The following is a 13,085-nucleotide window of genomic DNA, read 5'->3' as shown; positions in this document are numbered from 1 at the left end:
ATTGCACAGGCAGAACTGTGCAACAGGATTTCAGCCATTGTTGTTTTAGTGCAGTAAAATAATTTCAATGTCCGTCTACTGATAATGGTTGTCTTAATACAGTAAGGTAAGAAAATCCTCTATGTGTTAATAATTAACCTGTTGAACTAGATATACAGTGGTGCCTCGCATAACGAGCGCACCGTTTAACGACAATTTGCATAGCGATCTATTTTTTTAGATCGCTAATGCGACTGAATCGCGATGGTTAGATAGGGTGAAAATTGCATTGCGATGATTGGTAAGCGTTTCGCTTACCGATCTTCGCATTGCGATGTTCCTAGAACAGTTGATCGGCGGTTCCAAAATGGCCACCGGAGGCCCAAAATGGCCGCCGCAAGTGTTTTCGCGCCCTGCCCTCGCTTACCGAGGGCGCGAAAATGGCGGCGCTATGGAGGAACTTCGCTCATCGGTGAGTTTGGGCCCCATAGGAATGCATTAAACCAAGTTTAATGCATTCCTATGAGTTTTTTCAATCCGTTTAGCAATGTTTCCTCATAGCGACTATTAATCCAGAACGGATTAACGTCGCTATGCGGGGCACCACTGTAGTTCCCTTCTAAAGATGGGGTTTGCGGATGCTTTCAGATCAAGTATATAATGTTAACAAGCACTGGAATCTGATCCACCCTTAAAAACTCACAGCTGTACATTGTGGAAGGCTGAGGTTTTAAAACAGAAGGCCACACTTGATTCTTTTCAACCACCATTCCCCAGGAAACAAGCATGCCATGTTTTTAGTTTAATTATTTTTTCCAGTCAGCTAAAGAGTCTGTGATTAAGCAAACTATTCACCATCACTCTTTCAGATAGAGAGATAATGAAACAGCTGATTATTCAAACAATTAATGCCATCTTTGCTTTTCAAACTCCCCAGGGTCCTGCTAATAAGTATCAACAATCTGCAATGTCTATTCCCAAATGAGAACTATTTGGGGGGGGGGGGGGGAGAGGAGACACAGCTTATCTAAAGACCTGGTTCACACATTCACGGATGTTGCTGGCTTTGTTTGTGTCAGATCCCTGGCAGCCAACTTCATGAATGGACTTCACCGAGAAGCATTACACACATGCTAAGATAGCATGACATAAAAGCTTCTTTGATATTGTTATCCGCAGTGATTTATTCACACATGCGCAGATGGGCCATGTTGTTTGTGGGATTCTGGCAAGTGTCATCCCTCCCAAAAGTCAAGTCTTCCACCTCCTCACATTCAGACGTCCTCATCTGAAGTTGCAACCATTAACTAGTGGCACTCAGAGGTTACCTTACTACAACGTCCACTACCCCAAGCCAACACAGTCCATGATGAGGTATCACGAAAGTGCAGCTGGCCAACAAATTTGAAGAGACACAAGTTGTCAACATTTACTACAGTATTAGCTTTAGCTATCAAGATTTTTTAAAAAAGACAGTTTTGGTATTTGTCAGCAAACAAGTTTCTAGACCTCACCACATGAGGATTTTTATTTTACTCTATTAAAGGCTCAAAAGCATTGTTGCTCCAGATGACTTGAAAAACAACACTTTTCTCCTTCCTGAAGTCCTCACAGCATGCCTCATGTACTCCTCAGTGAACAGGCATCACACAGAATTTTGCTGATCCAACTACTGAAAAGAAAAGGGAGAATAATCAAGGGACCGCCTACGTTATCAGTTTGGCATATCTGGAAAATGGCTTGGGCGTGCCCAGCCTTTCAGAAAACCTATTTAAAGCAAAATAGGTTTCTGAAATAACTGAAGCAGTAGTTGCAAATGAAGGGGGCGATCTCATAAGAACTGAGGTAGTACCAATTATGAGTATGTGGGTGATGGATGAAGAACATGATGTTTCAAAACAAGCTGCTACCTCCTGTGAAAAATCACAACAATAATCGGAAAAGTGGAATCCCTCCGTAAGTCTGACCTTTTTACAACAACTGCCCAGGCTTTTCACTGGGAGGCCTGTATTATTGCTTGAGAACACTTGTTCTAAGGGACTGGAAGGCTTTTTAAAGAGGAAGAAGAAACAAAGAAAAGCAAACACAATCCTAGGAACACACCCCAAGTAATCTCTCTCCAAGGTTAAATAATTCCTCCCACTTGCCAAAGACAAGAAGCAAAAATTACTGCCTATAGGATATCAAGCTGCAATTAATGTACTTGCTACCCTAAAATCACCACAGCATATCAAAAGGGGTCAAACATGGTTCAGTTAATCCAGAATTTTTTAAAAAATGTGAACTGGCTCAATAAATTGTTGCTGTTTTAAATATGCCCAACCCCTCTTCGAACAAAAACATTTATATAGCCTAGTGTTCTCCTTCAATTTTGTCGTATTAATTTTAAAAATTTGGAAATTTAACATAAATAAATTAGAGATGTATGCACAACTTTTTTTAAAAAAACTGCTTCATTTACTCAAAAAAGATAGGCAGCAACCAATCTCTGTTTTCATTCAAGTAAAAACTATTCCAATTAAGCTGTGCTGTAAGAAAGAATGTGAATTCATTCATCCGATCTCAAATGGCCAACCTGTGGCTAAGCCACGCATTTAAGGGATCACCTCCAGCCAAGAGAGAATTTTTTTTCCTACTATTCATGGACAATTCGTCTTTCTTCCGGCTGCATCCATGGCTAAACTGGAGAAAAGGCTCCAGAGAAAGGCCCATCTCCCCATGCTGGTGTTCAGTTCTGCACACAATTGATTAAAAGAGCACTAAATGTAAAAATGCAAATATTTGGAAATGTACAAAAAGTTATTCTGTTCCAACACACACAGAACGCTGTACAAGAAACAGAAGAAACGCAGTCCTCCCCAAAGGGTTTACGAGCCTATACTTAGGATTCAAAAGTATGAATTTCAGTTTGATTATACTATTTGCCTCAGCAATCAGGCAAGTATTTTGATCTCCAGTATGAACTGAGTATCAGCAATCTAATCTTTATTTTTTGTGACAGATCGATTTGGCAATTACTGTATGTTACTAATTCTCTTTTTGAAAGACTGTCCTCCTTCCTGCTTGCTCTTCTGGCTGGTAAAACTGAGGCCATAAGAAGCATGTTTGCGTGTGCCTCCATATGTCTGTCGAAAAGTATTTCCTTAGGTTTGTTAAATGAAATACAACATCCAAGGCAACCTTTGGATTTTAAATGGAGTCAAATTTCTATCTAACTGCTCCAGCCGTCTAACCTGCTCAGCCAATTCTGTAACGAAGTGTTCGGAAGACCAGATTTCTTTCCCTGGTTTTGTGAAATCCCTTCAAAACAAGGTGTAAGACTTTTTTCCAGATTCTGGCTCACATGGAGAAACGACACACTATTATGTCTGAGGAAGTGGATTTGTCCATGAAAGCTCACATAAACATATAGCAGTCTTTAAGGTGTCACAATATTTTTCTCTTCTTTATTTTTTATTTTTATTTTGCTTTTGCCTGGTAGATACAAAAAGACTTCGGGTTGTCAGGTTTTTTAACTGAAAACAAAGGTGGACAGGAGAGCAGGCCTAACACGGTCTCCTCAATCCGTGTAGACACCACTTGCTTAGATAACAAACAAACAGGGCTTTAATCTTTCAAGTTGCAAATGGTTACAGTGGGGTCTCGACTTACGAACGACCCTACTTGCGAAAAATTCAACTTACGAACCCACCCTATAGGGGAAATAAGGACTCGACATACGAACTTCCCTCGAGTTACGTACAGGAAAAAAGGGTCAGAAACTTAAAAATAAATAAAAGAAAGCCACTTACCAGGTCTTGGTAGCCCCCAAACAGCAGGAAAAAGAGCAGGAAACAGCTAAAAGCCGACACCCAGAAGGGAGCCTGGCAGCCATTTTGTGCTCCCCCCCTCTCCCCGCCTATCAGCTGATGGGCTGGCTCTGAAGAGGCTTGGGGAGGCTTGCTCAGCATCTTAAAAGCCTGCCTGTGTGTCTTTGTGCTGAAAAAATCAGCACAACATGCTTTAAAACATGATTTAAAATTGGCTTCGTTGAAAAAAAAGATTTCTAAAGTGCTTTGCAAACTGTTCCCTGCCTTCCCCCTCGTTTCCTGAACCTAAGGGAAAAAAATAAAAATATATCCCCCTGCAGTGGCAGAAGGCGGAATAGCAGATTCCCATTAGTTTCTATGGATGGAAAAGAGTAGATACAGATTAAACGGGAAATGCAGATTCGACCTAAGAACTTTTCGACCTAAGAACCACCTTCCAATACGGATTAAGTTCATAAGTCGAGACCCCACTGTAAATGAAACACCAGACTGTCACTGAAAAAGGGTTTGTTTAGTTTTCAAAGGCTGCCTTAGGTCCTTTTTAAGGAGAAAGGTGGCATGAAAATACTTTCAATAAATAAATAAATAAATAAATAAATAAATAAATAAATAAATAAATAAATAAAGAAAGAAAGAAAGAAAGAAAGAAAGAAAGAAAGAAAGAAAGAAAGAAAGAAAGAAAGAAAGAAAGAAATGGGGACAGAAAGAAATTTTGAGGAATGAAAGAGGCACTATCTTCTGCAAATTTCACTACTAATCTTCCTTTCCCACATCCTACTTCTATTGCGGTAGCTATTCTATTATCTTCTTCCATTCCCAAAAATGCCCTTGGCAAATGTTACCGCAACATGCTACAGTGGTCGTAACAGATGCATTTAGAACAAAGTTGTGTTGTCACAACCAGAGATGGAAAGGGCATGTGCATGCACACAATCATGCACACATACACCCTCCAGAAACAAGGAACGGTGTGTTTGTGCAGCTCTCAATACAAGCAAGGCAACACTTAATTTTTTTATGTTTTAGACTTTGATTGCAGCTATACCAACAAAATTTCACCAGACAGTAAATAGCAAAATGTCAATAAAGCGGGGAAATCAACATAAGGTTTGAGAGATAAGGCTTCCCATTCTGCTTTTCTGTTGAAACATTAAGCCTTCAAAAGGACGCGGTAGTCACATTTTCCAGCAGTACTTATTAGAAATATGCACATGTTTAGAACTAGGTCAACCTCTGCAGTTATTTTACAAGCAGAGAGAACTGTTTAGACATCGTTCTAATGCTCTTAGCCTCAGTGAACCAGGGCACAGCAGTTTTGGAATTAAACAATATAATGGGGGAAATAGCTAGTCAGTAGAAACATATTCTGTCCCAAGATTTATTTTTTTTTTTTTTAAAGAGGGAGCTTCTTCGGATATGTAACTTTAGCAAGGATTTAATACTACTTTGGAAATTCACACTTTTGGAGAAGTCCACATGTTTCAATTCAACTGTGGTTCACTTGTATTCTTTTATTATCTTTATTGAAAGGCATAGCCTACAGCAATAGGACAAATGTAGAAACCAGAACTCAGAATAAATATTTTCTGACAGATCAGCATCATCTTTTACTTTCCTCTCTTCTCTTTGTGGAGTGGAGAAGGGGGAATTTTGCTTCACCTTCAAAAGATGAACACAGGAAAAGATCACCTTTACAAACACCTCCTTAAGAAAGTGGGGGAAATCCCAGAATTGTAAAAGAGAGGCTGCATGGATTACTGGTTATTAACATTGTGCAATTAGTTTCATCATAAAATAATCATGACACACTTTTGGAAAACGTGTCCACCCCTTTGACCTTTACATGCCACCAAGAAAAGAGAAAAGAAAGATAATGGAAATGGTTTTGTTATAAAAAAAAATACTGCATTTTTGGATAGAAAATATTGACGCTTTTTTTTTTCAAAATACACAGAATGTTTTTAAAAAATCAAAGGTTTCAATGTTGCATAAAAGTCAATGTTTTCAATGCAATTCATGGTTCTTCTATATAAAAGTGTGGGGGGGTGTTGCACATGTTGGGGCATGTAACCTGATCTCTACCAAATGGTAAGGCAGACACCAACTATGAACTGACAAAAAAGGAAAGGGAAATGCAGTACATCATGGACACAGATTTCCATAAGCTTATTTACAGATGGAAATTCAGATATAACTATTTATTTTATGTTATTTAAACAGAAATCCAATGGATCTAGTCCATTATCCAGGTGCTACTTGCTAATAAGAGACACCAAAGCCCTATCTTTTTTTAATCTTTAAACTGAACTCGGACTAGACTGCTCTTCAAATAAAGCAGAAGTAACCTGTGGTCTTCCAGATGTTGTCAAACTGCCCTAGCCACCGCAGCCAATTACTAAGGCTGGTGGGAGCTGCAGTCCAACAACATCTGGAAGGCAGGAAGCTGCCTGATAGGGGGGCTGCCTTCAGAGAGAGGACTTTCTTTGACAACTAGTGCGCTGCCTATGAAGTAGGACACATGGCCACAGTAAGAGAAAACAATGCCTTGACTTCTATACCCTTTGGGATAAATACATATTGAACAACTTGCCATTAAGACTAGGACATGACAATGCAAGAATCCTTAAAAGCACCAGAAGAGCAGGTGAAGTAGTTGCTTTATTCCATCCCAATCTTGATCTCTTTGTCTGCCTTCAGCACCCATTTTCCTGGAGAAAGGCTGACTCATTTTGCCCTACATGCAGAAACGGGTGGAATGACAGACGAAAAACACAGTGTATTTATCTTTGAGATCTGCAAAACTTTTATAGACATGTGTGCTCTCCAGCTTGTTGTAACTATTATCAGTTCAGGAACCAGACCAAAACATTCTCCATTAACCTGGGAAGATTTGATTTCATCTTGTAATAAAGGTGTGCATTAATGTAAAAAAAGATTCTCGAGAAACAGTAACAAAAGGACACATTGACATACATATTCTTTTTTTATCATACATCTCAAAGCAAGTACTACCAGGAAGGGGAAATCTTAAGTTAGCCAGCTGTTTAAATTCTAAAACTAATAAAAACTTAAGGTAGATAAGCAAACAATGTTTGGCAGGCAAGCTCATGTATCAGGATGTCACCAGTTCCTTACCTTATAGACTTGTCCGTAGGTACCATTGCCAACAAGTTCAACAAGTTCAAAGATGCCTGCAGGATCCTAAGAGAGAAGGAACAAGAAACCAAAAACATTAGATATGTACAATTAACAGGTATTTCATAGAATCATAGTCATGAATTTGGACTGGGTCTGTAAGGCCATTGAGTCCAACCGTCCTGCTCAGTGCAGGAATACAGATCAAAGGATATCTGCCAGGTAATTGTCTAAACTTCTCTTTGAATGTCTTCAGTGTTAGAGCACTCACCACCTCTCGAAGTAATTGGTTCCACTGCCACACTGCTCTAACAGTTAGGACTGATATTCAACTGAAATCTGGCTTCCTGCAACTTGAGCCCATTGTTGCATGTCCTGCACTCTGGGATGATTGAAAACAGATCCTGCCCTTCCTCTGTATGACAGCCTCTGAAGTATTTGAAAAGTTCTGTCATATCTCTCCTCTGTCTTCTTTTCTCAAGGCTAAACATGGCCATTTATTTCAGCCACAAGGACTCATAAGGCCTTCCTCATAAGGCTTGGTTTCCAGCCCCCTGACCATTCTTGTTGCCCTCCTCTGAAAGTGTTCCAATTTTCTGGCACCCTTCTTGAAGTGCAGTATCCAGAACTGGATACTGTACTCAAGATGAGGCCTAACTAGTGCCAAATAGAGAGGAACTAGTACTTAAAGGGATTTGGAGACTATACCTCTTTTAATGCAGCCTAAAAAGCAGTTGTCTTTTTTTGTAGCCACTTCACACTGTTGGCTCATATTCAGCTTGTGATCTAGAATGACTCCAAGATCCTTGTTGCTTGCAGTATTGCTGACATGTTCAAGAAGGTGCTTACCACCAGAAGCACTATCCCTGTGAATTCCATGGCCAAACAGAAATCTGAACCCTGGTCTTCTCAACCCTAGTCCAACACTCTGTTCACTAGACCACAATGGCTATCAGGAACAGGTATTTGAGAAAAACCATCACATGGCACCTAACAAAGATATCGAGCCATGACTCTGTTCTTTCTAAACTGCCCTGCTGGGATTCTATTCAGTGTTTAATATGTATTGTTAAGTAACATGACAGATATATGTCTCCAAAATCTTTGTTTATTGGTATTTTGTCTACCAGGGCTTGCAAAGCAATGGGATATTACAAGTGCAATTGCTCCCCCCTGAAAAAATTAGACCCACCTTCCATCCTTCAACTGCACAGAAATGCTTAATAACATTAAACTTACTCAAAGCAGGAGATCCCTTAGTGCTAAGAAATGCATGCCTTGCTTGGGAGAAAATTACATATACTCCCAAGAGCACTAACCGATGCCCTCATACACCTTCTTTTAATGCAGAAACACGCTGCTCAAAGGCAAAGATTTCCTTTTTCTTTTCTGTCAGCTATGCCGTGGTAGTAATAATGGCAACTGGAACTCTTGGGGTATCACTGTTGACCCCACATAATCTAAGAACCCTAGAACAAGAGTGCACAGAAGGTGGATCAGGACTGACTGATAAATCTGAGAGTCATTTTCCAGGGATCAGCAAGGCTTTCAGACTGTTTGATGAGCTCCTACAACAACAAGTCTTCATAATACATGTACACATTACTCGTTTTCCTCCAGCATCACTATTTCCCACCATGAATGCGTCTATTTGTATGTAAAGGCTGTGAATTCAAGTAGTGAGTTTGCAGCCTTTTCACTCAAGTAGACTGTGCTTAATACAAACTCTCATTGAAGCAAATCCATTAGTCTTAAAGATGTCACTAGACTTCATTTTTATTGTTTTTGTTTTGTGAAACAGGTTTCTAAGGAACTCTAGGCTTCTATGGAATACAGTAATAGGATATGTGTACAGCCTTGCCAAGGCAAACCTGTGTGCCAGCTGCCATCACTGTGTCATGTCACAACAAAGGGTACCCAGGCCAACTTTTTAAATTCGGCAGAACCATAAGATTGGGGAACAGTTTCTCAGGGCTTGGCTGAAACATTAAACTATAAAGATATCGAAGTGCCTCCAAGCTGGAAAGCTGTTGCAGGGCCGAGAAGAATGCAAAGCACAGCTGGATCAGAAGCATTCATGCAGAGGAACACAGCTCAACCTAGACAAAGATATAGGATGCTCCTATAACCTAAAAGGCATTTTTGTGCCATTAGAGCAACCGGTTCCCACTGGCAGAGAGATGGTTGTTGGAACAATTTTTTAAAAGCAGCAGCAGCTCTTTGTTGTGAAGTTGTAGCTTATCTAGCTGCACGAGACATAGATTAGGCAGAAAAAAGCTACTAAAAACCATTGTTGCCAAATTAATGGATTATTATCTATCTGTTATTAAGATCCAGATCAGTAGAATACCTTTCCAGTAAGGAATAGGCTAGTAGAAACGAGACTAAAAATCCACTTCTTTGAGGACCAGTGGATGGATACAGGGAAAGAATGGCTTTCTTTCTAAATATAGATCAGCAACAGGATGCTGTTGCTAAGAGTCAGTGCACACCGCTCTTATGCAGAAGCCTTGATGCATAGTAGAAAACGGTTGGGGTGTTTTGAGGCTTTGCTGGTTCTAGAGCTAAGTAAGAAAGGAGAATAAAAACTGGGAGAAAACAGGTGCACAGTCCATATTGAAGGGCAACCATAGTTAGTGGTATAGGACTTTTTTTTTTTTACTTTTTTTTCGTATCCTGTCAGTGGTATAGAAAACTGACTGCAGGGCACTGCACATTGCTCATTCTTGGGCCAGATGGATCAATGGTCTAACTCAGTGTAGAGCAGATTCCTATGTTCCTGTGAATATATGTGGGCATCTCAAGAATATGATTCAGCATTTGACTCATTCACTGTCTTCCATTTATGCAAGTGTGTGTTAAGCATCCGGTTGTCTTTAAGGGAATGCCCAGACAACCTGCCACAGGAAATCTATCTTCAGCAGAAAGCAGGCTTGCAGTCCCTATCACAGTCCTTGATTGTTCACTGTGAGCATTCCACCTACTGTCCAATAAAGACATCCAGTGGAAAACCTTGACTCATACCCAAGGCTTGCCAGCCAACTTGATACCTGGTCAAGGCTTTCAACCTAGTTACCTGTGATCAAACCAAACTCAACAACATTAATAATCAAACAATGGTCATCACAAATACAGCTCCTCAACATTACATGTTATCATTGGCACATGCCACCTGTGCAGGGGAGGGAGGGAAAGGGTGCAATAAAAGTTACAGAGATGTGTAGTCATTTTTGTTAGTAAGCATCCAAAAACCATCATTCCAAAGACTTCTTGTGTACAGCATTAGCTTTCGGCTATACAATGAGGGCTGCCCACTTTTTCATATGTCAAATGTACATTCGGAACCAGTGACTCAATTGAAGAGCGCAGCCATAGGGAGTTTGGTCAGTGGTCCAGTTAGCTCACTATTTGTGCTCACGAGCTGTGGCTGACCAGTTGTTTAACCGCCTTCCTCAATGACCAGACATCCTCTTGACTAGAGCTGCCACGGACTGAACACATGCAAAGCATGTGCTTCAGTACTGAGCTTTTTTGAATTTCTACCTACGCATCCATTTTTCCTAGAACTGAATGCCAATTTTGAAAAAAGCTTTTGCATTGTGTACACGCTCCCTCTCTCTTTGAATCATTTATTCCTGCTTTCCATATCCACAGTCAGTCAAAGTAGCCTAACAGCTTATGTCAGTAACTGGCATTTCTTTCTGCTGCTAGCATTAGCAGCTGCTATTTCAACAAAGCCATGGCAACCGGCATGGAATGCTAGTTATTAACAACTTAAAAAAAAAGAAAAGAAAAAAATGGTCTTCATTCAAACCAACAATGGCTCAGTCCTTGATTCTGCTTTTATGAACACAGCATTTAGCAGAAGGAACAATGATTCTTATGAACCCTAAACCTCCCCCACCCATACCCTGTGTATAAAAAGGAATACTGTTAACCCAAGTTTCAGATAAATATGGCAATTTTGTGAACATGGAAGACACTGTTCTTCTCACACATCCTTCTGTTCTGTTCATTCACAAGACACATCAATTCATCTTATCCTGCTTAAACAATATCACATTCTCATGCAATAAAAAATAATCAGTTCAGTATGCATGCCCCAACACCCCCTCATTTAAAAAAAAATGTATTTCAGCATAAAAATAGATGATCGTATTTCCAAAGATCCAGGAGACACAAAAGGTTATTTTGGAACTGTCATTTTTTAAAGTGCCTTTTGCTTCCAGTTTTGAAAAATGTGCATACCCAGCCCTCTAAGGTCTTGGGGAGGGTGAAAATGATCAAGTAGAACAGACCCCTTGCACTTCTAAGAAAGGAAGAGATAAAACAGAAAGTACCAGCCACACCAGTGTGGCATCTTAACATATAACCCAGTAGGATGTCTATCAATGGAAGCAGTGGGTAGTTATATCCACTGTTGCTTTGTCTGAACTTTTTTAAAATTGCTCCATGTTACAAACAAGAATTACAGAGACCAGACCAGCGGAGATAGAGCTCAGCCAAATGGGGATGTGGAGAGCCGAAATAGCTCAGGAAAAGCTCTCTTGACATTTCAGAATCAAAATAAAAATGCATTGAACGGATCCTTTAAATTATTCAGAAAAGCTTAAAAGGGGACCAATGCAGGATAAGCAACGCATAATCTCAGGCCAAATATAGTCACTTTTATAGATAATGGAACTTAGGACTCCAACTGCTTAGAAACGTGCAATCCTCCACTCAGCAAATCTTCCCTTCCCCTTCTCCCCACAACTTTTTCATTTTGCATGCAAGTCCAGCTGAGCTTATCATTGCATTTGCTTGCATAATATCTTTATTTTTGTTTGTTTTTTCACCAAAAGACTTGGAGATCTGACACATTAATAGCAGTTGCAAAAGCTAGCACACTCAAAAACACAAAACAGGGACATGTTTTAAACATAACCATGTCTGGTCCATCCTCCCACCCCATCCCACCCCCAGCTCAGTGACAAGTCATTTGCAACAGCAGGTCCCCTCACACAAACACAAGTCTTGTGCTTCCTTCTGACTGACATAATTCCTTACTCAGCGCCCACCTTTTCCACATGGCCTTAAGCTCACCTTCTTAACAAAACGCTGTCGGTTGCAGGAAACGTTAAGTACATGTAACAGCATTGGCCCATATTCTTCCCACTCATCTTCCTCTTTCCTCCCCTCCCACAACTATAAAACACAAGTTCCATGGAAGCAGCAACTTGACTTTGTAATTCTGCAATGACACAGTATAAATACAGTAGTAATTAATAATAATAAAACACTGAACCGCTACCAAGAGGTTTCAAGTTCCAGAAGAAAAGTCACCCATTTGCACAGAAATGCAATTCAAATGCAATGTAGGCCCCACAGAGCTCTTTTTTAATTATAAATAAATTGTAAAAATAAAACAAAACTTCAGAAAGTACATACACACAGTATGCTCTCCCCCAAAAAAAACAATGGAGATGTTCTATTTTCTTCCTTTTATGGAGTCCCATTCCCCTTCCAGAAATACACGACTCTTGTGAAGTTACACAACTCTTCCCTTTTTTAGTGCAAAATCAATACATTCTCCCCATATATCTCTAAACATATTCTTATTTGACAGTAATTTCCTTACTTTGATATTACATATCAATTTATTATTAATAGATATATTAATCTTATTCTTTAAAGCATTCATTTAATTGGAGATCACACTTAATATTAAAAGTATTTGATATTACTAATTTAGCTGCTAATATTAAATTTGTGGTCAATTATTTCATTGTAGGAATTCCACTGTTACTCTCAAATATCAACAGAAGTGCTATACTAGGACATACAGTATTCCTAAATTTAGCATTAGCATCTCACTTTTCTCTTTAAAAACCAACTTCCAAAACTTTGTTTTGTATTCACATTTTCACCACATGTAGAAATAGGTTCCAATTTCCTGTTCACATCTCCAACATATCTTGGAATATTTTTTGTCTATACCATCCTATTTCACTGGTGTTACTTTGTAAAAAAATCTTTTATTCTTACAGACATACATTTTCTAATTCTTTTGTTCCATATATTCTTCCATTTCTCAATACTTATTTCCTTTCTCAAATCGGCTTCCCCTAACATTTTTAAACCTCTTTAATCCTCTGCTATTAAGATTTTATAAATTTTACA

At 39.4% G+C, this 13,085-nt stretch overlaps 1 protein-coding gene across 11 annotated transcripts in view; it reads right to left on the bottom strand.

Annotated features, from left to right (window-relative positions):
- TNIK (TRAF2 and NCK interacting kinase) overlaps positions 1-13,085 on the bottom strand; it is a 327,386-nt gene that overhangs the window by 257,320 nt on the left and 56,981 nt on the right. For all 11 annotated transcript variants that reach the window (XM_020793810.3, XM_072996188.2, XM_078389655.1 and 8 more), the window contains exon 2: positions 6,924-6,989. In XM_020793810.3, the coding sequence (XP_020649469.2) occupies positions 6,924-6,989 (66 nt within the window). The remainder of the gene's footprint in view (positions 1-6,923; positions 6,990-13,085) is intronic.

The sequence above is a fragment of the Pogona vitticeps genome, chromosome 3 (genome assembly GCF_051106095.1).
Source record: "Pogona vitticeps strain Pit_001003342236 chromosome 3, PviZW2.1, whole genome shotgun sequence".
NCBI classification, from domain to species: Eukaryota; Metazoa; Chordata; class Lepidosauria; order Squamata; family Agamidae; genus Pogona; species Pogona vitticeps.
Note: the sequence above shows the minus strand (reverse complement) of the source record. Positions and strands in the feature narration are given on the sequence as shown.